General features: G+C 40.9%; 1 protein-coding gene across 1 annotated transcript; it reads right to left on the reverse strand.

Annotated features, from left to right (window-relative positions):
• Positions 2,835-23,567, reverse strand: PCOLCE2 (procollagen C-endopeptidase enhancer 2). Its single transcript, XM_021394082.1, has 9 exons — positions 23,455-23,567; positions 22,646-22,754; positions 14,815-15,070; positions 13,273-13,397; positions 12,822-12,958; positions 8,591-8,745; positions 6,247-6,330; positions 4,964-5,131; positions 2,835-3,381 (listed from the first exon to the last, which is right to left on the reverse strand). The coding sequence occupies exons 1-9, from the start codon at positions 23,550-23,552 to the stop codon at positions 3,245-3,247; spliced, it is 1,269 nt and encodes a 422-aa protein (XP_021249757.1). The 5' UTR covers positions 23,553-23,567; the 3' UTR covers positions 2,835-3,244.

The raw sequence follows: 27,195 nt of genomic DNA on the forward strand, positions 1-27,195 counted from the left end.
CTGTTCCAGAATTAGTCCCCAAATGTTGGAGCTCTGAGATCCCCCATATGCACACAGAACAACCCTAGACATACACAGAGACAAAATTCTGTATCTGTGGTACTTATTTGAACTGGGATGTCAAAGGTTAAGCAGCAGCAAAATGAGGCAAAAATATATATATACCTCAAACAGTATTCTAGGTCTTAATCTTAAAAATTTTAGCTCCTAAGAGATTTAACTGATGAATGGTGCCCATGATTTAGTGGTGGGTTGTTAGAGCAGTATGGTTAGGTTGAGGTTGGGCTTGATGATCTTGAAGGTCTTTTCCAACCTGAGCAATTCTACGATTCTGTGGTTTTGTCCAGCTGTTTATTTGTTTGAGGGGACAGTACATATCAAACAGTTGATTACCTGTCCTTATCAGACCTGCTCCTGAAAAAAAACACAGCAGGTCTGGGGCTTACAGGGCATAACGTTTGTCCCACCTACCTTATGTGATATTGCCACATTTGTTTAGTAGTTGTCAATGGAGTTTTTCCATAAGTTGCTTTTGCTTTCTTTTGTTGACAGAGGAAGTAAAGTTAGCAGCTGTTTTAATCTCTGTTCAAATCTGTACTCTTTTAAGCCATGCATCCTACCTGCCATGTCTTAAATGAAGCACTGGTTCTCCTAAAATGAGCTGTTATTTAAAAAACAACAAAGTTTGAAGGAGCTGGATTGGAGTTTATTGGCTGTAGGATTCAGAATTTCGTTATACAAACTTCAGTGTAAGTCATGGAAAGACTGAATGCGTTTTTTGAGACTACTGAAAAATGCTGATTTTTATTTCACGTTGCTATCTTTTTTTTGTCTTAAGGGCTTGTTGATTTTAATTTTTCTTTAACATCTTATTAAAAAGATGGAAATCTTCATGCTACCTCCGTTTACAGCAGAAAGGTCAAAAACGTTAATGAAAGTCAGTCTATCTTATTCTCTTCCTAAAACAGATTATTGAACATCACTTCTGTTGAAGTGGTTTAGAAACTGTATTGCCATTAGATAATTTTGTTTGCAGGTTGTAAAATTCAACCACATGAAATCCAGTTGCTACATCTGATTTCAAAACTGTCTTTTTGGAAGGTTGCTAGTTCTGTTTTGTGACCAATCCTCGCTTGAGTAAACTGGTACTGCACTGCACTACTTGAAGTCCTGGCTCCTGATTCCTATTCCAGGACTACTGCTGTCAGAGCTTTGATTCCTGTAAGGCTTGGGCCTTCCAAACAGGAGCGTGTAACATGAGGAATCCAGCTCAGTTATATATGCAGTAAGCACAGGTGAAAAGAGTGTATTAAAGTGGCTTTCACTTATCCCTCCTACTGCAACATATTTGCCAGTCCTGGGAAATATTTTAAATTAATTACAGTTAAAAAGTTAAATAGCATTTGGATATATTTTATTTTGTGAAGGAATTTACTTTTTTGATGAACAGTAAAAGGAGGTGTTCAGATTGGGAATTTAAGGAGAGTGTCGAGCAGGCAGGCAGGAACTTTCTCTGCCTACCATTTGGGAGAGGAGGAGCAAGCTGCCAGACTCTTCTTGCTGCGCTGAAAAAAGTTACATGACAGATGGTCTTGTAATCATAAATAAAAATAGATCATTGTAGTTCAACACAGTTCTAAGCGTGATTTCCACACTGCTTCTCCCTAGGCTGCTGCTGGGAAATGCGGAGAGAACAATGTTTAAAGCCCCTTAATTTGGATAAGAACTGATACTGGAAAACAAGGCCTAAAACTGCAATTTGAAAATTACAAAATTGCTCCTGGTTTGTAAACAAATGTTATTTCTGCAGTGACATGCTGTTTGGTTCAGTCAGTAAGGAAAAATCTTAGCAGTCTGTAGAATGTGATTACAGCCCTGAGCTGTTTGACATCAGCTGCCAGCACAGCGTTTTTGTACATTTGAGCCTCCCTGCGATTCTTTTGTCTTCTGCCTAGCTACCCATTAAATCTCTGCAACGGATGCTGCTGCGTTAGCAAGCTGCACCATGGCAGTACCTCTTGGCATTTCATATGAGAGTCAGTAATTGAAGGAGAATGGTAATCCATGTTGCCCTAATTAAATAAGCAGTGTGCGCTTCTAATAGGGACTGTATTTCATTGCAGTTTCCTGTACATGGTCACAGATTATCAAAAGAACTCTGATATGGTATTTACACACAAGGAAAACAAGTACTTAAATGGATCCATGATTCTGTTCCATTTCATTTTTGAGCTTTTTTTGTTTTACCCAATTTCATATGTTTTTGACCAAAATGTTCAACTTCTCAGTATTAATCTTTACCTATCATCTGTTTTTGTTCCTCCTTTTTGGTTATTTAGCCTTTCCATTTCAGAGTAACATCTGTCTGTTGTATACAGTCAGATGCGACGAATCTCTCTAGACATACATTCTGCTTTTTACACTAGTGCCAGACTGAGTATTGCTGTATTGTCTTTTCTTTCACAGTGGAGACAAAAATTGAAACAATTTGCAGGTGTACTTTACTGCCACTGAATTAATTCCTTCTGTCCTCTTCCGTAATTACCTTACAGAACTTAATAGTGACATTACTTAGTATAGGGTGGTCAGAAGTAGAGAAAATCATGGTGCTGTTGAACAGTTAAGCCTAATTTGTTGAAAAGTAAATGCAAGTCCTAAGTCAAATCAGTGATTCACTGGCTTCCATGGAAAAAAACTCAGTCCCTTAATCATCAGGAAGGTGTAGTGCCAGTCATACCATGCAAGAACCAGAACATCAAAAACATGTGAATAATAACAATAAAGAATTCTATGTTTAGCCTGCCCTACTTTATACATAATGAATAACTGGCTGGTTTATGATTTATTCTTAAAATATTTTATTAAGCACAGATAATAATGCAAGAATCTATGTAATAAAACAACTTAAGAGAAAAAGCTGTGTTAAAATGAGTTACTATAAATATTGCACTTAAAATTCTTATTTTACATATATACTCCTTAAAAAATGGACAATTATAAATTAACAGCTTCCAATTAACTGGAATTTGGTATGTTTCAGATCAGATGGATGTGCTGCAAATCTTCAACTTTAAGATTCAGGATTTGTAATTGATGCCACTTTGTGTCAGGATTGTGGGGTGGTTGGGATGGAGGAAAGGGCGGAAAGGGTGAGCATGGTCTTAGTGTTGATGGTTGTGTTTTCATGACTTAAACTAAGTGAAAATTATTTTCCAGGAGAGATGATAGAATGCAGATGCAGAGTTTAGTTATAACATGTTTTGTTTTTCAAGGCATTCATGATCTTTTGGTTCTTAGTCTTAAAACTCATGACAAAGCTGTTTGGAAAGATTTTGCCTCTGCCGTCTTCTTCTACCTGGCCCATGATGATGTAATTCAAACCTACAAAAGAGAGCATAATATTACAGAACAGACCTCCAAGACATGGGTGGGTAAGCAGAGTTCTCTGTAGCCTATATTCTGTAACCAATGTCTTTACTATGTTTTGCTTCCTACTCAAGGCATATATATACTTCCTTATCTATCTTTGTTGTACTTACGTAATGAACTACAATTACATAAAAATCTAGTAGATGATACATGGCTAAATATATGTCTACTGTATAGCTAAATATATTGCAGATGTTTATTAAACACAGACTCTCAAATGAATCTGAAAAACATTAGAAATGCAGAATAAATACTGGATCAGTTAACTACTAACATCCAGAGAGAAACGTGTCTCATTAATTTTTGGATATTTTCTCATATGCTCAGCTTGTAATATAATGCTCTTCAGTCTTTTCCTTTACCTTTTCCTTCCCCAAGGTCATAAACATATTCTAGGAATATAGAGTGGCAGTCAGGTAAGCAAGGTGGGCTTAGTGTGTGATAAGCCCTGATATTGAGGCAATCAGATGGATTTGAGTATTTGCATGGCTTAGAAGATTTAGAGATCTGCAAGGCCTCACGCAGGAAAGAGTAATGTTATTGGGAAGTAAACGGAAATGTAGAAAGTTTAGACGTTAAGTAATGGCTTTTAAATAATTCAGAGGTAGAGTATTTACGTAGAGAAACTGAAGTGTGTGGTTTGGAGCCAATCTGCCTAAAAGGAGACAATTTGTTCCACCAAGGATACTCTTCTGTCTCCCAAACAGATGTCTGATTTCTGAAGAACCAAAGGTAAAAGCAAAAGCAAGTTTCTGACAAGGATTGCTCACTTGGATACTGCCCACTTAGAAGTAATATACTTAAATACCAGCAGCGATGGGATCTTTTTATATGCTTATGAAATTATTTTGACTGTTTCCTATTATGGCTCTATGTTCTCCTGTTCTACCTGTTTACTCTAGAAGCAGAGCTGATTAATATTTCATTTTTTGCTTAGTTACTTTAATGAGAGAGTCTATTTCTTATCATATAAGTAGCCTTTGTTATGTTTAACTGGAAATCTTTGTTCCTTTCTATATAACACTGTTTGACAGCTATACAAATACTAGCTGTATGCAGATGTAGAATGGGCTTAATACAGTACAGTAAAGGTATACAGGAGAGAAGCACCATGAGAAGTTAAATATTCATTTGCTGTGACATACAGCTCTTTCAAGTTAAGCATGTTGTTTTTCCATTCTGAATAACTGTGTATGAAAAATAAATCCAAAATACATACATGTAAAAACAAAGTAGAACTGAGTTTCATTTGAATGAGTGAAATCTGATTTTACTTTATATCCCGTGAGTTTTTAAAACAGCTTTTCAAAGTCCTTTGATCTAAGTAGGCCAAATACTTTATAGGTAAAATTTAAGAATACAATATAAACCTGTAAGTTGTCTTGTATTTTAAATTGATTCTACATAATACTAGTAGCTGATTATAGAATCAATTATTGTAATTTTACTGATTTTTGTGGCCATATTTCAAACAGCAGTTTTCAAGACTGTTGTCTTCTGCAAAAACACAAAGCAGTTATTTGGCTGTACTTACCTCTTCTGATGAGAGGACATTGCTTACATACTACAATAATCTTAGCACTCATATTCTTTCCTGCTTGTTGGATTGCTAAGTTTCCCTCCTTGTATACATTAATGATTGATATTGTTGCATGTAAGCTTCCAGCCCGTGTTGTTGTTGAGATTACAGTTCCAGTTATTACTAGAAGAAATTACATTTGATGCATTTTAATTATTTTTAATAAATACTTTGATGGACCATAGAAACTGAATAAACATATTTGCTCTTAACAATGATGCAAACAGTACTGGAAACGTGGGTGTCATCAGTAATTTGGCAAAAGGTGAGAGTGAAAGTGATTTATTACCCCAATGCGAGAAAAGTGGAGAAAAAACTAGTTTTGTATAGTGTCAGTGACCATCAGCCACAACAGCAGAGGTGTGGTCAGTACGATATTTTTTCTTTCTGCTTGTTCTGATCTTGGGCCAGCCTGTACTGGTTGTGAATTAAACAAGGCTGGTAGTCAAGAGTGGTGAGCAGGTCATGCTGCAGTGACTGCGTTCTGCTGTAGGGTACAGTCACAGTCCTGAACTGTTTTTCTAGCAAAATGACGTAAAGCTGCCCCTGCTTTCCTGAAACAGTAGACTACCTTCAATCTCGTGGGTTTAGTTATGAGATTAGAGAGAATTAGATTATTATTATATTTTAAGCTGTGAGAGGACGAAGCTGTTCCATCAAAGGTGGTATGAGGTATTAAAGGTTATAAGGGATTAAAGAAGCTCCCAGTATTAATTTGGGAAATGCCTCTGAGACATAAATCATCAGTGACAATGCCATCCAAATATATAGCAAACAACCTTTTTTATCAGTGATTTGTGCATGAGTATGGAAAGCAGTGCTTTTAAGCCTCCATGCTTTCTGAAGTCTTAAAAAATATTTTGTAAGTCTGTAGACTGAATTGTGAAATAGTCAGCAGGTATGGCGAAAAATGCCTGTTCCCTGATTACAGACAAATGAGATGAAGGTACAGTAATTGAATCAGTATTTCCTATTGTAGGCTGCCTTATATCTAGTGATATGATTTTTAGATTGAGCAAATACACTTGTTGCAGTCATACATGCGGTGCTTCTTTTGGAGTATCTCCAGTGTTTTGAGTGATAGACATACTAATGTCAGATTCACATGTAAGAGCTTGTAAAAATATAACCAGTATATTAAGGATCATTCATAACTACATCTGGTAAAACTCCCAGCAGCGTAAACATACATTTCCAAGTGATGATTACTTAAAAAGAAACAAACTTTACTTTCTTACCGAAGTTGCTTGAACAATAATTGCTTTCTAGAGTCCCACTCCTCTTACACTTTTGCTGGCACAAGGCAACTGTAGGTTTCGAAACTTTGAAGAACAAAGAAGAAATTAAAAGATAGTGTGAAGCAAATGCAATCAGTATACTTAAAAGCATATACACATTAACTAGATCTTGAAATGCAAGGGATGAATATCACAATAATGATATTCCCTTTTTCTGCCATCACCTCCAGTCGTCTTTCCGTGTGTTTCAGCTACGTTTGTGTATTAATGGCATTATAACATGGGATTTTTTACAGAATGTTTACATTTGATTGTAGTGTGATCTTAAATGTGGAACTTTTTAGTGTTGTTGTCTATTACCATAGAGCCCTACTAGTGCATTTAAAGTCTTATAACACTATATTACAGTAACGCTTACTTCAGAGAGTGGGTGGACTTATATCTGAAATTACTGTACTGTGATGAAAGGGAGCAGAGTTCAAATTCCTATCTTTGTCTCTATTTTTTTTTTTACATTGCTTCATGATATGTAGGATTGTATAATTTTGACAGATGGGATTTTGAAACACAATATAATGTGTGAAGAATCTAATATTAGAGGCAACAGCTGCTTCACGCTGATTTACATTTCCTTTCTGAAGCTGAGTGCTTTGTTTAAGGACAAGTAAATACACTTCTCCCCCTCTCTCCTTTCCCACCTCCCATTGGAGTGTACATTAACGGTCTCTGTACTTCATTCAGATAACACTTTCCGCATAATGTCTTGGCATATTGTATTTTTAGGGCTTTTATGCCCATTTCAGATTTCTTTGGAGTTGGTCGATGAGGTCACAATTATTGGAAAGTTTGAGCTGAGAGATGGAGAGGTTAAAAACTGTAATAAACCCAGACAACTTATGTGAATGTATTTATTAAAAAAAAAACACAACACATCCTAATTTAGTTGTGAAGAATCTCCTTGCTTTTTTCCTTTAGAACAAAATATTTTGCACAAGTCTTACTCAGCCTATTCTTTCTGCAAAAGAGCTTCTGTCCAGTTTTCCAACCAGTTATTATTTATATTTCTACTTCTCTTTTAATGGTATAAACTGGTTCTTTTTATGAAGAATTCTAAAATTCAAATGAATGACACTGAAATTTTGTCTTCAGTGCAGATCCACAATGGTTAGATCTTCATGTTTGTTATTTTGCCTTTCGAATGTCAAGTTTAATCCTTGAACCATGTTTATTGATGTGGGATTTTTGTTGTTGTTGTTTTTGTTTTGTTTCATCTTCATGAGCTCTTCATTTGGTATTTGATAGGGCTCTTTAGACAGGTTGCAGCGTGAGACAGGTGACGGCCTGGGTTAACTGAGACAAATGTTGGGAGGTACAACTTTAAGAAGTGCTTATTAATGAAAAAGAGCTGAATTATTTGTTACCAAACTATCGATTCCGTCAGAATGATTTACAGTTCACTATGATTTCATTTTTATAATGCTTATTTTCATCTATTTTAAATATCTTTCAGTATTTAAGCACCACAGGCTTCTTGGTTTTCTGCTGGAAATCCATTGCTGTCCTGACTTATGATGCAGTTTAAGTACAAATTAGGTTGTGTCACAAAACATCATAAATAATTCGGTTTTGTGCTATAACTGCATCTAAAACCTCTCATTCAGGTTATAGAAACTGTAAGACTTTATCGCTTCAGTACCTCAGTAATGAGGTAGTTTTGGCAAGGCCTTCAGAGAAATCCTCCTTTGATCTTTCATATGTGCTGTTTCATCTTAAATATAAAAGGAACTTATTTTTACTCTGATGTATTTTGTTATAAATTTCTGCCCCTGAAAATTTCTGAATAAACACAATTCTGAAAGAGGGTCATGTTGATGTTTAGAAAATGTGAAGAGGGCTCAAATGGCTTAAATATCAATGTTGCTTAATCTTAATAACTAGATGAAGAGAAATATGGCCAGACTTTTATTACATATTAACTTCTCTGGAAGAACTTCATCTTTAAATAAAACTGTTTATTGAAATATGTGGAACTTGGAATATGTGGAATTCTGTGGAATTTGGTAAGAGGTGTTTGCTCATTAGCTGTCAAAAATTGAGAAGAGGCAATAATGTTCTCTTATCTGGAGTGAGTAACTGTTATGGTGAACTGGAAAAATTTCCTGTTAATAACATTAAGTAGATTCTATGTGCTCTCTTGAGTACATTAATTCTTAATTAATTCTCTCAACATTTTAAGCACTAAGAAACCACAAAACTGATTTTTAATATACTTCATATTACATTTTACCTAACTCTCCTCCTGGAATAAATTTGTTTTATTATCAAATAAAGCCAAAAAACTTACTTGATGTAGCAGGGACTGTTGTGGTAGTAGGTGGAACTGTAGTTGTGGGTAACTTTTTTGGTCTAAATTTATAATGGCCAATAAAACCATCAGCTGTTAAACTTAGATCAGATAAAAACTGAATGAACAACTCATTTTTCTCAGAGAGAATAGGCCTGGAACAGAAAAACAAAATAACTTCCATTAGTTTTAATGTCAAAGCCAAAAAAAGTTAATAGCATTCTTCTCACAAAAAAGAAAACAGATTATGCTTCATATTTTTGATGTAAATGCAGTATCTGCCCCAGACAACTACTGAAATATGTGCTCCTTTTGATAGCATTTCAGACACTGATGCTGTGACTGTGAAGCTCATTCTGTTGAATTGTGAAAACCTGATTCCTGAGGATTATGTCAGTATAAATATCTTTAAATTCTTCTGTGTGACTTCATTGCAGACTTCACTTATCTGGAATGTCATTCCATGGGGCTAGGCTAATATGGTGAGGAAATATGTTAAAGGAATCCTCAGTAGTAGTGGACTTGAGTAATTGTTTTGGGGTTTTAATTCGTTTTTCTTTAATGGAAAGTATATTACACATTTGGAAGGCCTGACAGAAATGAATTCGATGTGGGATGCTGAAATTCTTCAATAAAACCACTACAAATATTTTGGGTTGCTACTTCTTCTGTGGGGCTGTATTTTGCCAAAGATTGGATTTTTATTACTGAGGACTTACAGAGCTAGTGGTGTTATTTTGTAAGGATTTGAAATGTCATAAACAAGCACTCGTCAGTGCATTAGTTTTAAGTTCATAAACTGTAATATCTACTGTGATGCTAACTGCCTCTGGACATAGGCTTTGGTGAAGACTACTGCTAGAGAAAATTGTATGGCATGCAAGTCTAGCAAGGGAGCACATCACTCATTCTTTTAAGCATGTCACAGACCTTGTCTCAATATTGATTAATATCTACTAACACCAATTTTTTTCAAGGAAGACCACATTTTGTTAGGAAAGAAGAAGAAAAATGAATATAGAGGCAAATGGAACTTGAGAGAAGAAATCAGGAAATGGTTGTAAGATGGATTTTTGCTGAAATGACTGTCTTGCTACTTTCCAGGATTTCTGATAGTGTTCGTGATCTTCAGGCAGAAGTTCTTCAAAACTTTTCATAACACTTTATAACACCTTATACTTGTAAAAACTTGCGATCGACTCCTTTTTATTTTTCTTTTCCTTTTTAGCAGGTATTTCAGAAGTCAGCTCACTAGGGGCTGAATCTGACATAAACAAAAGTAAGTGCATCGTTATCTGAAATTCTGTAGATTTACAGTTGCTGTGGTAAATGCACAGGGTGTAATTTTCTTACCACAGCACTGATAAAGGCTTTGGAATTAGGAGAGCACTTACCAGCTGTAGGAAAGCTTTGTTCTGCTTGCTGAGCTCTAGAAATAAAAAACCAAGCAATCTGAAAAATTTGACCTGTGTATTTTTTTTTTTTATCTCAGGTGCTGTTTTTGTTGCTGTTTGTTTGGTTTTTAGCAATTATTTCTCCTAATAAAATGTGATTATTATGTATACTATTCATTTATATTTCATACTAATTGTAATCAGGAATTGGATATGTGGTTACACTGTATGCCTGCTGGCCTACAGCTGGATCTGGGTTCATCTCTGTAACCATCAAATGAGTTCAAAGCATTCACTTCATTCATACTACTTAAGTATACTGTTTCTGTTACAGAATGCCACGTTACATTATTTGTAACTGCTTGTTAATGAGTTTCAACTTGCATAATTGCTGTGTTAGATAAGCAACTAATACTCTTTACAGAAGGCTTCCTTCATTATTCAGTTTACACACCATGGTTTTCTTTTCTTTTGCTATAGGATTTTGGTCCATAGTGTTTTTCTGGTAAATTGTGGTGAGCATTTTGCAGCTAGTGGAAAACCCCCAAGAGACATACTTCCTCCTTCTCACTGAATACATAAGTTGTCTATATATCACTCTGCAAGGGAAAGTGACTGTGTTCAAGCTCTGTATTTGAGCAGGTTAGTAAGCAGCGCTGTCTTAAAATTGGCTGTCAGTACACTTCTAATATTCTGTAACAGGATATCTCATCTCTAAGCTATGTGGCCTGGGTCTGAGCCCAGACTTCTGCCCTTATTTGCCTGTTGCACAAAGTCCATACTAAAATGTCTTATGTTTTGAAGCCCACTAGAACTTTGGCTGACCAGTGCACAGCTCTGACCTGCTGTGGGGATAGATGCTGAGCCACAGCGGAGAGGTGGTTTAGGAAGCCACTTCTGGCCACCTCTCAGGGATTAACTGGCATTTCTTTCTTTTGCACTGCCTTGTCATCCAAGACCAGATCCTGATGGTTCAAAATGTACTTGTGCAGCTGGCCTAGGTCTTAGCTGGAAAGAAGCAACTACATTCCAGGGAGTGGAGGCCACCAGCTTCATTTTTAAAGGGTGATGTTCAGAGCTGCCTCCTGAGAATCAAGGGAAGAATAAGATCTTGTGGAGTTCAGTTCTTACCTGATTTGGAAAAGGTCTGAAATGTCACAGCTTACATACAGAAACTAGTCTGATTGTGCTCGTGCCTTGTGGACTCCTTAAAACTAACTGCCTTGCACTGTCTCCCTCCATCTCACAGATTGGAGGTTGGAGGCAATATGGAAAGATAGTTCTACTTCTGTTAGTGAAGCTCTTCCTGCAAACAAAGTGATTATGCATGTAACTACAGCTAAAACTTTGTCTCTTGCATCATTTTAATGGCCTGAAGCATCTAGCGCCTAAAGAACATTTTACCAGTAGCACTGTAGAGTCAGTATATTTTCATATTTCAGTATTTAACTACAAGAAGGCTGCACTGAACTTAAGCCTGAGAAGACACATCTTTTCAAAATGGAAACTTAGAAAAGTTTAACACCAAAAGCTTAAGGTGGCTGAAGGAAACTGAAGACTATATTTCAGGTGCTACCCTACCCACCCTTAATTAAATCCTTACCAAATTCCTTATAAATTTGTGTAAGGCTAAGCTTACTCTCTTTATTTCTAGGACTGTCATGCTATTAGGTAATGGTCAAAAATAGCAAGAGAGAGTGAAGCTGCTGCATGGAGAAGAAAAGTCTCTTAAGAGTTCTGCAGAATGTCTGCCTACCCTCTTGTCTCCAGAGGATATACTGTGTAACCTTAGAAAAGCAGCCAACCAAAACTGCAAAAACCTCACAGTAAATCTCAGCCCAGCATACTGTCCCTAGAAAGACTGAGGCATGCACCTCCTTCCCCTAGACCACAATTAGTTGCTCTTGGGAATCAAACTAGCTGTCACTTCTGAGACTTAAGTCTATTCATGCCCTTAGATTTTTTTTTTTACTAGCTTGTATTCTTGTAAAAAAAAAATAATCCTTTTCAATCTGTAAAGCTACTCTGTTTTAAAAGGCTTAATGGAAGAGGTACGATGTAAAAAAACAAAACCAAAAAAAACTACTAGTCTCACAGAAGAAAAATTATATGCTTTTAAAATAATTATGATCTACTCTTGCCAGACCTCTTTATATAATGACAGTGCCCTTGGCTGGGTTGGGGGACTGTTTCTTGGGAGGGAGGCGGAGCCAGAGGGGTGATGTGGGGGCATTTTGGGTGAGATGGGGGTTTGGATGGGTTGGGGATGTTTTTTCTGAGTGTGGCATCAGCAATTTGGCAGCAAAGCTGCTGTGAAAGTCTGTGGTGGTACCCAGCATGTTCATGTCCTATGAAGGGGCATTGCTCAGCACAAGTGGAAGAGCTGGTGAGCAGCCATGGAATGAGCAAAATCATATGGCAGAGGGTAGAATGGAACAGAGTAAAGAGCCAAGGAACGAGGGAGATCAGCTGGATCCTTCCACTTTGGTATCTGTAATCAAAACACAGTGATGCTAGTATTCAGCTAGCATCAATACTGATACTATATGTACATACTAATACCACTGGCATTAGTATGGATATCATCAGAGAGTGCTCTAATGAGGCTTGAGGACAGGACAGAACTTGGACTGGAGCCAGGGATAGTCATGGACACGTGAGGGAAAAGGAAAAACCTGGGGAGAGACAAGATATTATTAAGCAACTCCTAGAAATGCAATTGAAGGTAGAAAATGACATATTAAGGAAAAAAAAAAATCTTTCAAAAACCAAGTACCAAACTGTTAGCAAAGCAATACGTAGTGCTGTGAAGTTCATAATCATAGAAAGTTACTTACGCTGGGGGACTGTCTCCACAATACTTCCCAATTCTTTTAGCATCATTGATTTCCCCACCATTAAACACTGCGACGTAGTCATATCTGCAGTAGTTGTCTCTCTCCACATCAAACTTCTCAAACTTTAATTCTATTAGCTGCAGGGAAAGTGCAAGTAACTTAGTAATGCTTCGATATCCAAAGTTTGTTAGTGCTTCTTACAGTAAGTGGCCTCTTCAGATGAGCTACTAATTTATTTTTGCTGCCTATCATGGTAAATTCCTCAACTGACTTAATTTGGATTTGATATTTTAATCCATGTAACTTCTCTCCAGCAAATGTTCAAAATATGACCTTAATATTCTCTGCGCACCTCCCTGACTTCAAGTTTCAGCCAGGCAGTATCTTTGCTGTGAGTGGCACGCTGTGTGCAGCTGTGGGGGACGGAGGTGTGGGGAAGGCAGTGCGTTACCTGGTTCTTGGGCGCCACGATGTGCCAGGAGCACGTGACGCCTGCTGGGTAGTCCCGCTCCGGCCAGTTGGGTGTTTGGAAGGAGCCGGAAGGCTTCTCCAGTCGTCCCCCGCAGTACTGGTCCCCTGGAAGTACGGCACACCATGCGTGTTATAATGTAAAGCAGTATGGGTGACCCAGCTGATGAGCCAACCTTGCTGTGCTAGTGCCCAGGTGCTGGCAGGAGCCCTGTGAGGAGAGGGCGGGGCTGCGCCATGCCAGGCACTGCCAGCTCCAGCAGCCCCAGTGCCACACAGCTGGGCCCAGCAGCACGCTGGCAGCTCCTCAGGGAAAATACTATGAAGAAATGGCACAAAATGCCTCAGATAGAGAAGAAGAGCAAGATGGGGAAAGGGAGAAGCAGCCCTGTGAACAGCAGCGAGGTTGGAGGAGGTACAGGGTGCTCACAGCCCTCGGAGCCATGTGGAGCTGAAGATGTTCCCTGAGGGAGCTGTGCCCTGCGGAGAGCCCAGCACAAGCAGATGTTTTCCTCTGTGCCTGCTCCTCAGCCCCAAGTTACAGACCTGCACCAGGTATGTAATCCTTATTTATAACAAGATTATGAGTCTTTATAAAAGTGATTTCATCACATTCTGGTTGCCTAATAACAGCCCACGTATCAGCCCAAAGATCTTCCCAGTCTGGTTTGTGCTGGTAGCAAAAGCCTTCAAGAGGAGTCAGCTGGCAGGACAAGAGTGCAGTGCTACATCCTCCCTGTCATCTCCAAGCAAAAACTAACACCATTACGTTCAGTCATCTCTAATATATTTTTCTTTCATATTTCTTCTTAAACTAATGTAGAAGTTTACAATCCTCAATGTCGCATAGCACAGCACTCCAGCACTTGAGAGCTCACTGAGAGGAACTGCCATCTCCTTTCCTTTGCAGCCACTCGCTTTGTGTATTAGAAGGGACTGTGACTGTGTTACATATTTGCTTTCTCCACTGGCTTTGGTGCCGTCTCCTATGCTCTCACTGAGCTGTTTTCCATTAGGAGATTCATGAAGTAGCCTGATCTTAATGTCATTTTCAAAAAATTAAAATTCTGATTATTATTATTTATACCTATTGAACTCTGGATTGATTCTCAACTGTTGTTTTCTACTATCTATTATCATCTATTTTAAGCCTAAGATCTCATTCGTAAGCGCTATACTCAATTCAGAGCCTGCTGTAGCATAGCAAGTTAGGATGTTTTCTCCCTTATTTGCAACATTTATCTACGCTGAATTTTATCTGCCATTTTACTGACAAGCTATTAGCATATTGCTGCCAGATGCAGCCCTTCTGCAACTCTTAAAGTACTGTCAGTCCTCTTCTTCACTACTTTGATTAACTAGCTGTTATGGATAAGCAATTGTACTATGCTATTTGCTAAGCAAGGTAATTAATGAATACATTGAGCACCACAACTCCTAATGGCTCTGACACCACATCTTAAGCATTAGTGTAGCTCTCCATAAAGTTAAATTTGTCTTCAGCACATACGTAACTGTCAGTTACCTCTTTCATGTGGTTCTGCTGCAGAAAACTTTGCAATGAATCCGCTTCCTGCAGTATTAGCATCTGAAGTCATCTGCACCAACATTTTATTGCTGCTGGATACAAGGGCACCTGGCTTCACTGTACCACAGAACCTTCCGATGCGCTGTCCATTGGCATGGCCACTGTATATATCCACAAAATCATATCGGCACAAATTGTCACTTTCCAGGTCTAAGTATCTAAAAGAAAGAACCACCACTTTTCCTTCGGGAACCTGCAGAGAGAGGGGGAGGGAGAGAGAGATCTTGAGGTGTGACTGACAGTGTGTATCTATCTGATCTGTGTGCACAATATTTTCATGTCCTTCTCCCCTTGCCAATTAACCTCTGTTTGTCAACTATACTCTAAACAATGGCTTTTAACATCATATTGGGCCAATTGTAAAAATAAAGCTCTGGCCATCTCAGCTGCCTTAAGCTTCCTCCTGATGCACAGTACCCTCTACCCAGACGCTCATAGCTGGTTACGTGCCATCACCTCCCAGTTCAGTGTGGCATGTTTCATTTAGTCCTGCTGGAAGCATGTGTTCAGCCATGCAGCTCCCTGTCATCAAGTGGGGCTCAGGGGTAAGATGAATGGGGATAGTTTTTTTTAAATATGGAATAAGCAATTTATAATTTTGAGGAAATGAAATGGCTGCTCTTATTTTGCAGATTTGTCATAAGGTTTCATAGGATTGTATTTATCTATTTATTTATTTATTAGCATGACTTACATTTATAAATAAAACTGGAAGCTTTGCAGCTAATGCTGAACAACTCTAATATCAGCTATTGGAGTGGGTTCATTCATCTTGAAGGCTGCACTTACATTTGGAAAGAGTGTGTTAAACTATAAAGTGTTCCAAAGAGCCATTAGTGGGTCCTCAATACACAAAAGTTTTGTTTTCTGAAGCATTTGAGAAAACATAAGATAAGGTACATCCCATATGTCTACCTGTGGACATCGTGGAAGAGGGAAGAGTACTGACAAGGATGTAAATAAAGAGAGGGTAGTAGCTTCCAAGGAGGAGAACGTTCCCTAGGATAGAGTTGCAAGCTTTTAACAGCACAAGCAGCACACCAAGAAGCACAAACTATTTTAACAAGCACTCAGTACTATTTAACAGGACAGAAAGGAGGGAAACAGTATTTTAAAGCATAGAGGGACCTCAGATAGGCAGAATGTAATTATCTTTGCTCATTTCATAGCCCACTAGAGCGGTTACCAATTAAAATAATTGCTGCTGTTCTGTTTTACTGAGACACTGCTATTTTCTGCTTTAAATATATAACACACACTTAATATATCTGCAGTGAGTCCATATTTACACCACTCCATTTAAGAGCTCGTGAATTTTTTCCTTCCTTAACAGTGACTCATTTTAAAACACCAGTTTGAGATAAACTGGACCTAAACTGTTTCTGTATGAAATTGTCAAACAGTCTTTGAATTTTATGAGTCTCAGTTGTTAAAAATGCTTTGTCAGATAGAAGAGGATAGATGAAAATGACTTCTTAACCCACAGACGAGACTAATAAAAGCAGCACTAACCAAACGTAATGAAAAAATGTGCTGTTTGTATGTTAAGGTTACTCGTTTGTGCAGCTGCTTTCATGTCCAGTGCCAGTACTGATCCTGCAGGGCAGACTGTGCACAAGCAGATCACATCTGCCCAGGGCACAAGTACATGCTGGCTGACCAGCCCCACTGCATTCACGGTGTAGCATAGAATATACTGTCAGAACACTTTCCTTTAATCCTTGTTCAAAGTTCTCTCCGAAACTGCATTCAGCTCGCCTGTGCTGACGCATGTTATTACTACTACTACTGGTACATCAAAACCACAGAACTCATCTAATCTTACCCAGAAATTCCAAAGCACAATGACTATGTTTTAGAAGACGTTAAGGTCAGATGTTAGGTTTAGCTCTCATGCTACAGAAATGAGCAAGCCCTGTAGCTGGTACAAGAAAATAACCCGCATGTGTATTTATTCAGCATGAGGCCAACACAGATGTGGGGACATTTTGTAAGATTTTCTGTGAAAGCAATATGACTCCTTGAATCGCTGATCTCGTAACTAAACCTCTCGTTATTGCATTCACTTGTCTGCGGGTCTGGATGGATCACCGAGAGGCATTAAGGCATGTATCATTTTAACAGAAAAAAGTCTAGGAGGAATGTGGGATTCATGTCAGAAGAACTGAAGTTATTTACAGTTATACTACAGACTCTGTGTGACTAAAGAAAAATGCTGGCTGCAAATTTAGTCAGATCAAGTCAGATTTAGGCAGTTAAATAAAAGCGTCCTTTTTTTCAAAAGTAGTAAACAGCTGTGTGTAAAATAACGTTTGTCGTTTTTGAGTTGGAATGCTTGTTATTTTTAATTTTATCTTGGTACAACAGGAACCAGGTGACCTTTAAAAGTCACGATGTTTTAATTTAACACAGGCTAAGCTCTTTGTCCAGCATTTCCCACTACATACTTTCAATGTCTTGCAGTTCTGTTACAACTTAATCATCTTTAATGAGTTTCCCCTTTTCCTTCCACTGTTTCTGAAAGTTGAGCCACTCCATCGTATTAGAGAAAATTGTTTTGTCAGTGCTTATCAGACTTCCCCTACCTTCTCAGCTTCAGTTTCTTCTTTGAAGATACCTGGTCCCTTCCAGAGTTTGAAGAAGGAAATTCAAATGTGGGAGCTGGCTGGTTTTGGGGTGAGGAAGAGGATTTTTGCTTTTCCACAGCACTCAGCTCTACCCCAGGCATCCCACTCCCTTGTGCTGCCCCAGGTAGGACACAGAGAACCAGCACGTAGGGCTTGACCCATGCTTGAGAGGGAGATGAGGACAGCAAAGCAGCCAGACTCTGAATTGCCAGCCTGCCGTTCACTCAAGTCTTGGGTTTTCTGTTCCATGGTAAGAGGAATTCTATGCACTGTTGTATGCTTCCTTCTTTCTTCACCATCAACTGTGTTGTACTGTACTTCATGACATTATATATTTCGTTACAGTTTTTATTGTCTCTAGCTTTCAGTCTACTTGATCTTGGCCAAGACTATTCCCCACAGATGTACTCAGCCCCATGGTCATGAGCGTTTAACGAGAAGCCTGTGCAGATCTGAGTTGTCAGAATGATCCTTGCTCACATTTAGCCGAATTTGGGGAGAAGTTATTTATGTTTATATGAACTGGGTCCCTTAATGACAGGCACTACTTTCTGTCATTACATTGTATATTAATGTCATTACTTATTAAAATAATATTTGTCATTATTCACAAAAATAACAAATGTGTTCTACCATGCTAAAGGAATTAAAAGTTTGTGGGCTGAGCAGATGACACGAGTGCAGATGATGGCAGTTCCACATTCTGGCAACAGCCACACCAGTTTGCAGCTACTCCCAAGGAATCCCACCCCAAATACACGCATTTTTGGAAAACAATACTTTTCTTTAATTTCTACCATTTCCTTTATAAAATGTTGAAAGCCAATGTGTTAAAATCTGCCAGTGTTTATCCTTGGATATTTAAAATATTGCTCCATGAAAAACCCAGGGGAGAAAGCAGAGGCCAGCATGACTCAGTTTTCTTTGAGGCACATTTGAGTCTGATTCAGTAAGAAGATGGATACCTCAGGGGAGGAATTGGAAGGGATTGTAGCTCTGCTCATATGAAAGAAAAGGAGAAAGAAGTCAAAGGAAGAATATGTGATGCCTCCCTTGCAGGGTGTGCCTTATTTTTCTGTTTTATCCATCCAACTGGTATCTTGCAATGGCAGAGCCACAGCTTCTGCCCCTTCTTGTCATACTGAGGGTGACTGACCCTTACCTGCCCTTTGCTTCACTTATTTGGCTCTCTGAACTTCTTTAGGATGAGACATTATGGTACTGAACTCCTGTGAAGGATGCCACTTCTTCTTTGTATTGAATTTGCATTATTCCTATTGAAGGCCGAAGAAAAAGAGCACTCCCTGCATTTTTAGGGAAAGTTGTTCCAGAGCATAATTTTCATAAATCATCCACGTAGCACATTAACCTCTTGGAATGAGCATGATTATTTTATATATACAACCTACCACAAAATAAGATTCCTAGATCTTTTTCGGTTATCATTCATTGCAGGTATTTAATGTTATGTTAATTAAAACTCACTTACCTTGAAGCTACTTTCCTGTTGTTGTTCTCACTGAAAACAGAGCTTTTTCATCATTATGTCTCTTTCAGTTTCTGGGGAGGATTCCCAAATCTTCTCACTCTTCCAAATTATTTGTTTTAGATTATTTGCTTTGGAAATAATCATTTGTTGGTGAAAACCCCCGAAATACTAACTTTCTGAGAAAATATTTTGGTCAGTTTTTAAACCTATACTGTAAATGTTTAATACCAAAATGCTGATTGTAAGTTATGCCATAGTAGTTCCAGGTAGACTTGAAAAACATATCAGCAATTTTCAAGCCAAACACATTAGTTGTCTCTACTGAGAATGAGTGTGAAAGATATTTGGAATGACATCCCAGGACGAGCCGCAGTTCAAGCCCAGTCTCTCGTTCCCTAGCTCTGTCCTCTCCAGCCAGAAAGAACAATTGAAAAAATTCATATCAGTTTGCTCTCCCTGGCAAGGCACCAGATTCTGTTAAACTATTTATTTGCAGTCCATACAACCATGAGGAAAGTCCTGTTCTCTACTGGAAGCTCCAGGTCTATATGGAAAAACAAAGGCTTAAAACATTGAGAAAATGCTTTAAGTATTTCAGTTCTCCAGGGCAGATTCCCAACCTTCCTGATAAGTGAAATTTTCAGACCATTTATTGTCAGCAAACCTGCCAGGACAGCTCCTGAACCTATAAAAACATAACCTTATGTAACTCTGACAGTCTTCAGTATTATTTTTGCACGTAAAATTGCGAGACTTTTAAGAGAACTGCTGTCTGCCAGAAAAACACAGGACAGTGATCCAGATTGTTGGACTGTGTGACACATTTATGTGAGGTGATAGCCAAGAAGGATTACAGAGCATTAAAATTAAACGTATATGACATATTTTAGATAAAGCTGTATACATTACTATAGGAAAGGAAATAGCTGTACAAATGACTTCTTAGCAAAGCCAACTGAAAGCTGCAGGATGGTCTGCCAAGGCTGTAATAGAACCACAAGCATGTGCTGAACACTTCTTAGAGCTCTTAGAATAGAGAAGCTGTTTTCTTTAGCCAGCTGAAAAAGTCCCAGTCTCTTGAACTAACAGAACCATAATTGAGTTAGAGAGACTCTTCTAGCTCCAGCAAACCAGTTGGAAGGATTTCAGCTGATACATTGCTACGTTGCTTTATCTGTATTACCCATAATGTTTTCTAAACCTGCTTTCTTCTGAAGAATGAATTAGCTGTCACTGCCTCACTGGGGATTTTTTCTCTAGGTGATGAGATCCTCTAGTTGAGAAAACACAGCATCATGCTTCTTGAGCCCCAGATGGAAAGCGAATCAGTGTCTTTCCCAGCCTTGCAGACTGGCCTGATCCTGCACTAGGCAGCAGGTTTCAGGAAGGTGCTCACTGCCCTTGGGTAAAACGGACAGGCAAGAGTCTCGCTCACCTTCCAAGATCAGATGCTAAATGAGGAAGCTTAACAGAGTAACTGCAGCATACATATTTCTTCATGGCAGAGTAACTTGCTTACTTGTTTGGGTGCTACTGCAAAGTATTTTGAGCCTCAGCAGTATCTGGTGAAAGGAATCTGCTGTTTAAACTCTGGTGAACCAGATCCTTGAGTGTACCACTTTCCTTTAGTTTGGTAAATCACTCTTTTCACAGACTGAGGCTGCATGGTTTGATTGGCTTTACCTTCCCTAAATCCTCCCTGCGCTTCCAAAAGACAGGGTGCTCTGCAGAGTTCATGGGGAAAATATCTGCTTGGCAGAGTGAACAGTGTCTAACTGGAGTTGAACGAGGTGGGAGCACAGGAAAGCCTCAGCTACTGCAGTCGTGCACCCATCTCTGGCCTTGGGTGAGCTACAGAAGGCAGGACAACCTCAGCCAGAAGAGCAAGAGCAAACAGCAGCACGGCCACAAACTAAGAGTGAGGATGGTGATGAAATGCCAGGAGCTGCTGACTTCCCTCCCATGAACAATAAGGCTTGAGCACAGACACGGCTCCACTATGGCTTTGTAGTAAGGCTGCTCACACCTGCAAGGCTAACCTGGGTGCTCACATTGTGTTGGCAACAGCAGCATTAAGTCTACCATGAAACCACACTGTGAACTCATTAAATACAAACAATTGTGCTCTCTTTACTTCCAATAGATGTGGAATGGTGGTTCCATGGGATTCAGCAGTAAATGCTTCTTCAGCACTACTTCCATTTATAGTCTGAAAGTTTTAATGGTAACAAAAACGGTGCTCTCGTCATCAAGATGACTATTTTCCCTCATATTCAGTGTTGAACTTTTGAACATCTAATACTGACTTATGTTGGTGAAGTAACTTGGATTACTTTTTCCTTCTATTTAAGGCACGTGCCTATGACACCAAATGGAATTGGTGTCTGCTGTTCAGTCTGCAAGGTGAGACATGCTGAGTGCTGGGATCCCAGTTTCTTCAGGCAGCGGGAAGCAGATCTATTTGCCAGCATACATCTCACACCGTACTCGTCTGAATAATGCCCTTCACAGATTAAAGGTAACCTTTAACTCGGCCCTAATAATTAGGCAACATCAAAGTGCAGAAAGCAGCTGTTGAAGCTTCATGGCCGTCCTTCAGATAAAATGTTTAAAACTACATCACTCATTTGGTACAAGAGTTGTTTCAGCCGAACACTGTAAACAGATCAATGCCTCCTGCTTTGCGTCAGCATCTCTATAGTAGCAGGAGACAATTACCCTGTAGCATCCTGTTCGGCTGCCCATCACCAGCCCCTAGCGCAGGCTGTGAACTAAGATTGTCTTTACTGCTCCTTTCAACACAAAGACTACTTTGTTATATACTAATTTTTCTTCTGCAAAGTCCATACTCTACGGCTGAATGTCACAGGAGCTGCTGGTGAGCTGTGCATAAAAAGATGGGAGGGGAATTTGGTGGGCAAATGTGGAAGGCCCCATTTGTACAGATGCGAGGAAAAGTAAAGTTGTTTATTCAGAACTCTTTTTCTGAGTCTGTGGATTAGGATACAGCGAGCACTGAACTGTTCAGGCCTTGTTGCCTAATGGTGTCTGTGAGTAAAGTGCCTCTGCCCCACAGCCTCATCTCAGCATCAAAGTGTCAGTCATACCCTTTGCTTTTCCATGGTCATCGGTAAATGTAACAACACTTCCTTTTTGCTTTGCTGCATGACATACTCCAGTTGTCCTTTCTGGCAGAACAGCGTTACTACGAGCACACTACCAGCTATTCATGGTATTTTCATTTCTGCTTGAAACTTCCGCATCTTCTTGCCAGTGAGTTTTGCTTTTCGTGATACTTGACATTGCCTACACCTCAAAGCTTTGCTTTTACCGTTCTGGTCTAACTGCTGATTTCTGTGCTGATGGGAACCGTGCATGTTTGCTCTCAAGAGGGCTGATTTTAAAACAGTTAAGACGTATCTGTGGAAGCCAATGCAATTTTGATCTGACTATAGACAAGGTCTGTTCTTTACTGCACTCTTCAGCCACTCTTATCATATATGTTAGAGCCATCCTAAAAAGCTCCGGATAGTTGAGCTGCACCGAGATACTGAGCTCATTACTGCACGCATCTGTTACCCCCTGCAAAGCACTGGCGTTAACAGCAATTCATTGCCTTTAGCACTGACTTTGTGAGATTAAAAGCTCTTACCGTGATCTTCCAGGTACATTTGCTGTTTGGAGGGTACACTCCCGGAAATCCTTCACTCCCAATGAACCCCGACTCTCCCGATACGACTCCTCCACACGTAAAGGTAGGCCTGAGGACAACAGGAAAAATAGCGCTTCAATTTTAACTATATTTCATTTATTGTTTGTATAATAAGAAAGAGGCACAGACAGTCTGAAAACTTAAAACAAAGCTGGAATACTTAAAATCATCAGTAGCTTCACACAAACTTTTCATCGCCTGCCTGATGCCAGCAGGGACACAGCGTGCAGCTCCCCAGCCTCAGGTGGGGGGAGAAGTACTGCTCGGACCGGAACCCCGGCCCTTTCCCGTGCTCCGGTATGTAAGATGGTGGCGGTGATACATCGCAGAAAATTGCTATTCTAATTATGAAGTAATTATTAACAAGTCTTTAGGTAATAAAATTATGTTCTGATTCCCAAGTATTCCACCCCACGATGCTCTGAACTCAGCCATGTAACGAAGCAGCTCTCTCTGGCAGCTTCCTACACCCCGGGGCCCCCAGCCACCCACGGGCAGCTGCTGGGGCTCAGCCGCGGCGGGCAGCGGTCCCGGTGCTACAGGAGCTCAGCACCCCGCGCCGCTGCCGCTGAGGACAGGGGTGAGCTGCACACGTGGGGACGGACGGAGTTGCGCCGTGCCGATGGCGCTGCTCTCGCACGGGGCCGTTCCGAGCAGGAGCCCGGCGCGCCCGCGGAGCTCAGTGGACCCGGGGACGCGCGGTGCGGGCCGGGAGGGGAGGGGATGGGTCGGCCCGGGCCGGGCTGTACCTGGGCGGCGGGGCGGCGGGGCGCGCCCCCGGCAGCAGCAGCAGCGGCAGCAGTAATAGCGGCAGCAGCAGCAGCGGCCGCGGGGCGGCGGGCGGCATCCTCGGGCGGCGGCGGCGGCTGGGGCCGGGCTGGGGCAGGGCTCCTCTGGCTGCCGCCCGCTCTTCCCGTGTGCCGCGGCCGGGGAGGAGGCAAAGGCTTCCGCGGCCCTCCGCCCCCGGGGCAGGGCAGGGCAGGGCAGGGGCCGTGCCGGGCAGGGCCGAGCGCCCGCCCTCCCTCCGCGGGGCGCGGCCGCTGCCTGCCCCGCTCTCCCCTGGGGCCGCAGCCCGGCTCGCCCCGCAGTGCCCGGGGGCTGCAGCCTCGGCCCGGCCGCCCCGGCTCCGCCCGCTCTGCCCTCAGGTGGCGCGGTGCTGCTCGGCCCGAGCGGCAGGGCGCGGTGTCACCGCGTGTGCGGGAACCGCTTCGCACGGAGCTCAGACAGCCGTGCTGTAAAACACTGCTTTATTTAAGTTCTAAAGCAAACTTTAAATGCTTCATCTTGTTCACAGGTCGGTAATCCCGACCCGTTTCAGCAGCGTTTTCACCCTGGCTGTGAAAGATGCTCTTTAAAGGGCTGTGGCAGAGCTCACAGTGATGAACTCAGTGGTTCTGTGTTTGTGGGACTCGGGACGAGGATGTTTGGGAAAGAAATGGAATACCGGGTCAGGAGTCTCGCTGAACACCAGAAAACTTGACGTTAAAAAAAAGTTGCTGAAAGCAGTGTTAGTGCAGATGGATAGAGACGTAGGTTGTCAAGTCAATAAGTGACCATTTACCTTTTAAAGATGATTTGAAGAGCAGCCTGCAGCTGCTTTTGCTTTAAGTGCTTCTTCCAGTAGACAAGGTACAAAAGTTTGCATGAAGCAAAGACTGGAGGAACTGAACAGTAGAAGGCTCTGCAGTTGTGAGGTAATGCAGAACACAAACCTGTTCTCTCATTTCTGCGCTGTTTGTTAAGCACTCACTGCTCCTATTCCTGCAAAACACAAGGAAGGCTGCTCCCACTGCCACGGCTTTGAAGGAGTGCTGTGTTTTACACAAAGTACACTGAGAATTACACAGAGGATGCTGCAAGGCAGCAGATGTAATACCCATCCTCTTGTTTCTTTAGAGCTGGATGAAGAAAGCAGTAGGGTAGCATGGATGTGTGTGTGCTGAATTTCCAAGAGAGTTTGTGTAGCAGAGGTTCAGCTTTTGCTGGGGTGTCCCAATACCTATGGTTGGTAAGAGGAACCAACAGTACTCCTGTGTGCAGGGAGATGATGGAAGACAGCAAGGAGCAGAGGCTGAGGTGTGCAAGGGTTTTACAGGGGCTCAGGTTTGTTACAGGCACGCTGGTCTCAGCAGCTGCGTGGGAATGCCCTGCCTGCAGCCCTGGGGAGGGGCACCCCCACATGTCCCTGTGGCGCTGGAGGAAGCAGTGGGACACATCTGGGCAAGGCTGAGTGAAGGACTGTGGTAAGGAAGTTGCCATCCCCCGGAGGCAGGCTGTGGGGATGGAGGATCTTTGCATTGTCAGAACAGAGGTCATATTTACAGCTGTATTTTGAACCGTTCTGAAATGACAGAAATGGGAAATAAGTTAGACAGAAAGCAGAAAATTACTTAGTCCATAACTGACATGTTCCTGGTTAGCAGCCAGAACTACTAGGTATAGTGATTTAGTTATGAATTTAGTTTAATGTTCATAAAATTGTTATGTACGAAAGTCAGTGTGAACTTCAGTGAGCTGTGTAATCCTCATGCCGCAGGCTCAGACGTTCCCTGCTGCAGCTCTCTGATTGTCAATATTTTTGGTGTCTGGAGAAGATCCGCTATTTAAAAATACAAAGTATTGCAGGCCTTACATTCACTGCAGAGCTGGCCTCTGTGCAGAGCCACCGGCAAGGGTAGCAAGCTCCAGTGGGTTGCATGTTCAGGGACCTTTTATGTGTGATTGCTGCAGACTTAATCTATTCTCAAGTTTCTGTTGAACATCTGAACTGTTCATGTGTAACAGGTTCTTGATCACCACCCAAGAAGTCCTGCAGATCTGTGCAGGAAAGGGAAAATTCAGGGCTGAGGGGCACACTGACACAGGGAACAGGCTGCTGGGAAAGCCCTACACACAGACGTGCAGCGGGTGCTGGCACCTTTGCTGTCTCAGGGACAGAGCAGCATCACTCCTTGGCATGCCCTGGCCAGGAACCAACCCTGAATTACACACTGCAGATGAGGCGCTCAGTCTGAATTAAACTGTATTTACCAAATGTAAATGATGTTGCTAGAGAGAAGTCACCCATGAACCAGAATTCTGTCTGGTTTCCATTGATGGTTGCAGAAGGATCAGAAAAGTAAAGTAGTTACCTATAAATAAAGCTGTTAGCATTGACATTAATATTGAGCTAAATGTCTATTAGAAATACAGAAATGGGAATGACCTTTCTTTTTCAAGCCCCGTGTCCCCTGCTGTTGCAGAGTACCAAATAAATAAATCCTTTCATAAACTGATGATGATTCATTTCTGAAGTCAGCAACTCACAGGATCAGCATCTTGGTGTTTGCAGGGTAAAACTGCACAGGGGGAAAAGCACAGGTAGGGACTGTACATAGGGAATGTATACAAGAAGGATTTTAAGCTCAAACCAGAAGATTTACAGGCTCTCATGTAATCTTAATTATGCTGCTTTGTGTACGTATTCCTTGTATAAAAGATGCATGGGTTATGTTACAAAAATAGCAGGGAGTTGCATGAGGAAAAAGTCTATATTGATGTGCACAATAGATGTCTGAATTTTGACAGCTGACTTTGCAAAACAAGAAAGTTTCTTTTCTAATGTAGTTTTTTTTCTAATGTTGTTTCTTTCTGAACACTGAACAAAAACTTTTTTTGGGGGGAAAGGGAGACTGGGGGTGTTATATTTGTCCCTGAGGCCTGAAATCTGGAGGCCTGGAATGCTGAATCTGTGGTAGGGACAAATGTGCTACTACCGTGGCCGTGCACAAGAAGAACGGCCTGCTGGTCTGACTGAAAAGATGACTTTCTGAGCCCTATGCTCCACCTTCTCACCAGATCTGCTTTCCTCTGTGGGAAGTAATCTGTGTAAGGGCCCTTGCACTGTGACAAGAAGATATAAGACACAATTCTCTCTCTTAGTGCTTCTGCACAAGTCCTGTTCATCGGATCCTGTGAAATTATTTGAATTTAAACTTACACAGTAACTGCTATCAGCAACAGCTCTTTATTTTGTTTGATGTGCTCTTACATGCTAAAATCTTGGTATTTTCACTTCCAAAAGAGCTTTGGTATTTCCTGGAATTTCAGGCTGTCCCTTTTCAGAGCAGTACTGGACAGGCAGTAGAGAGAACACATCCCTATTTTCTTGATAAGTCCAGCACCTTAAGCTGACTCTTGTTCACACAGTTCTAGGAATCTCAAAGTTGCTTTGGTTTGTAAGGAAAGCATTTGTCCATGTTATGTGTTTAATTGAATCTGCTACTTTTTAGAAATAAAACAAACACATGAGAGTTGCCACTGGAAAACTCACTCGGCCCCCACCCTTCCTTAGGAAGGAATTCCCACTCTGCTCTGTTTTTGTGTTTCAGACTTCACTCGCGGCTCATTTATCAAATGACGTGTTTTCTGGCTTTGCAGGAAAAGATGACTGTGATGACTCAAAGACATCTCCTTCACTGCTTTCTGCTAATTCTGAGGTAACAAGTGCA

This window comes from Numida meleagris, chromosome 4 (genome assembly GCF_002078875.1).
Source record: "Numida meleagris isolate 19003 breed g44 Domestic line chromosome 4, NumMel1.0, whole genome shotgun sequence".
Taxonomy (NCBI): Eukaryota; Metazoa; Chordata; class Aves; order Galliformes; family Numididae; genus Numida; species Numida meleagris.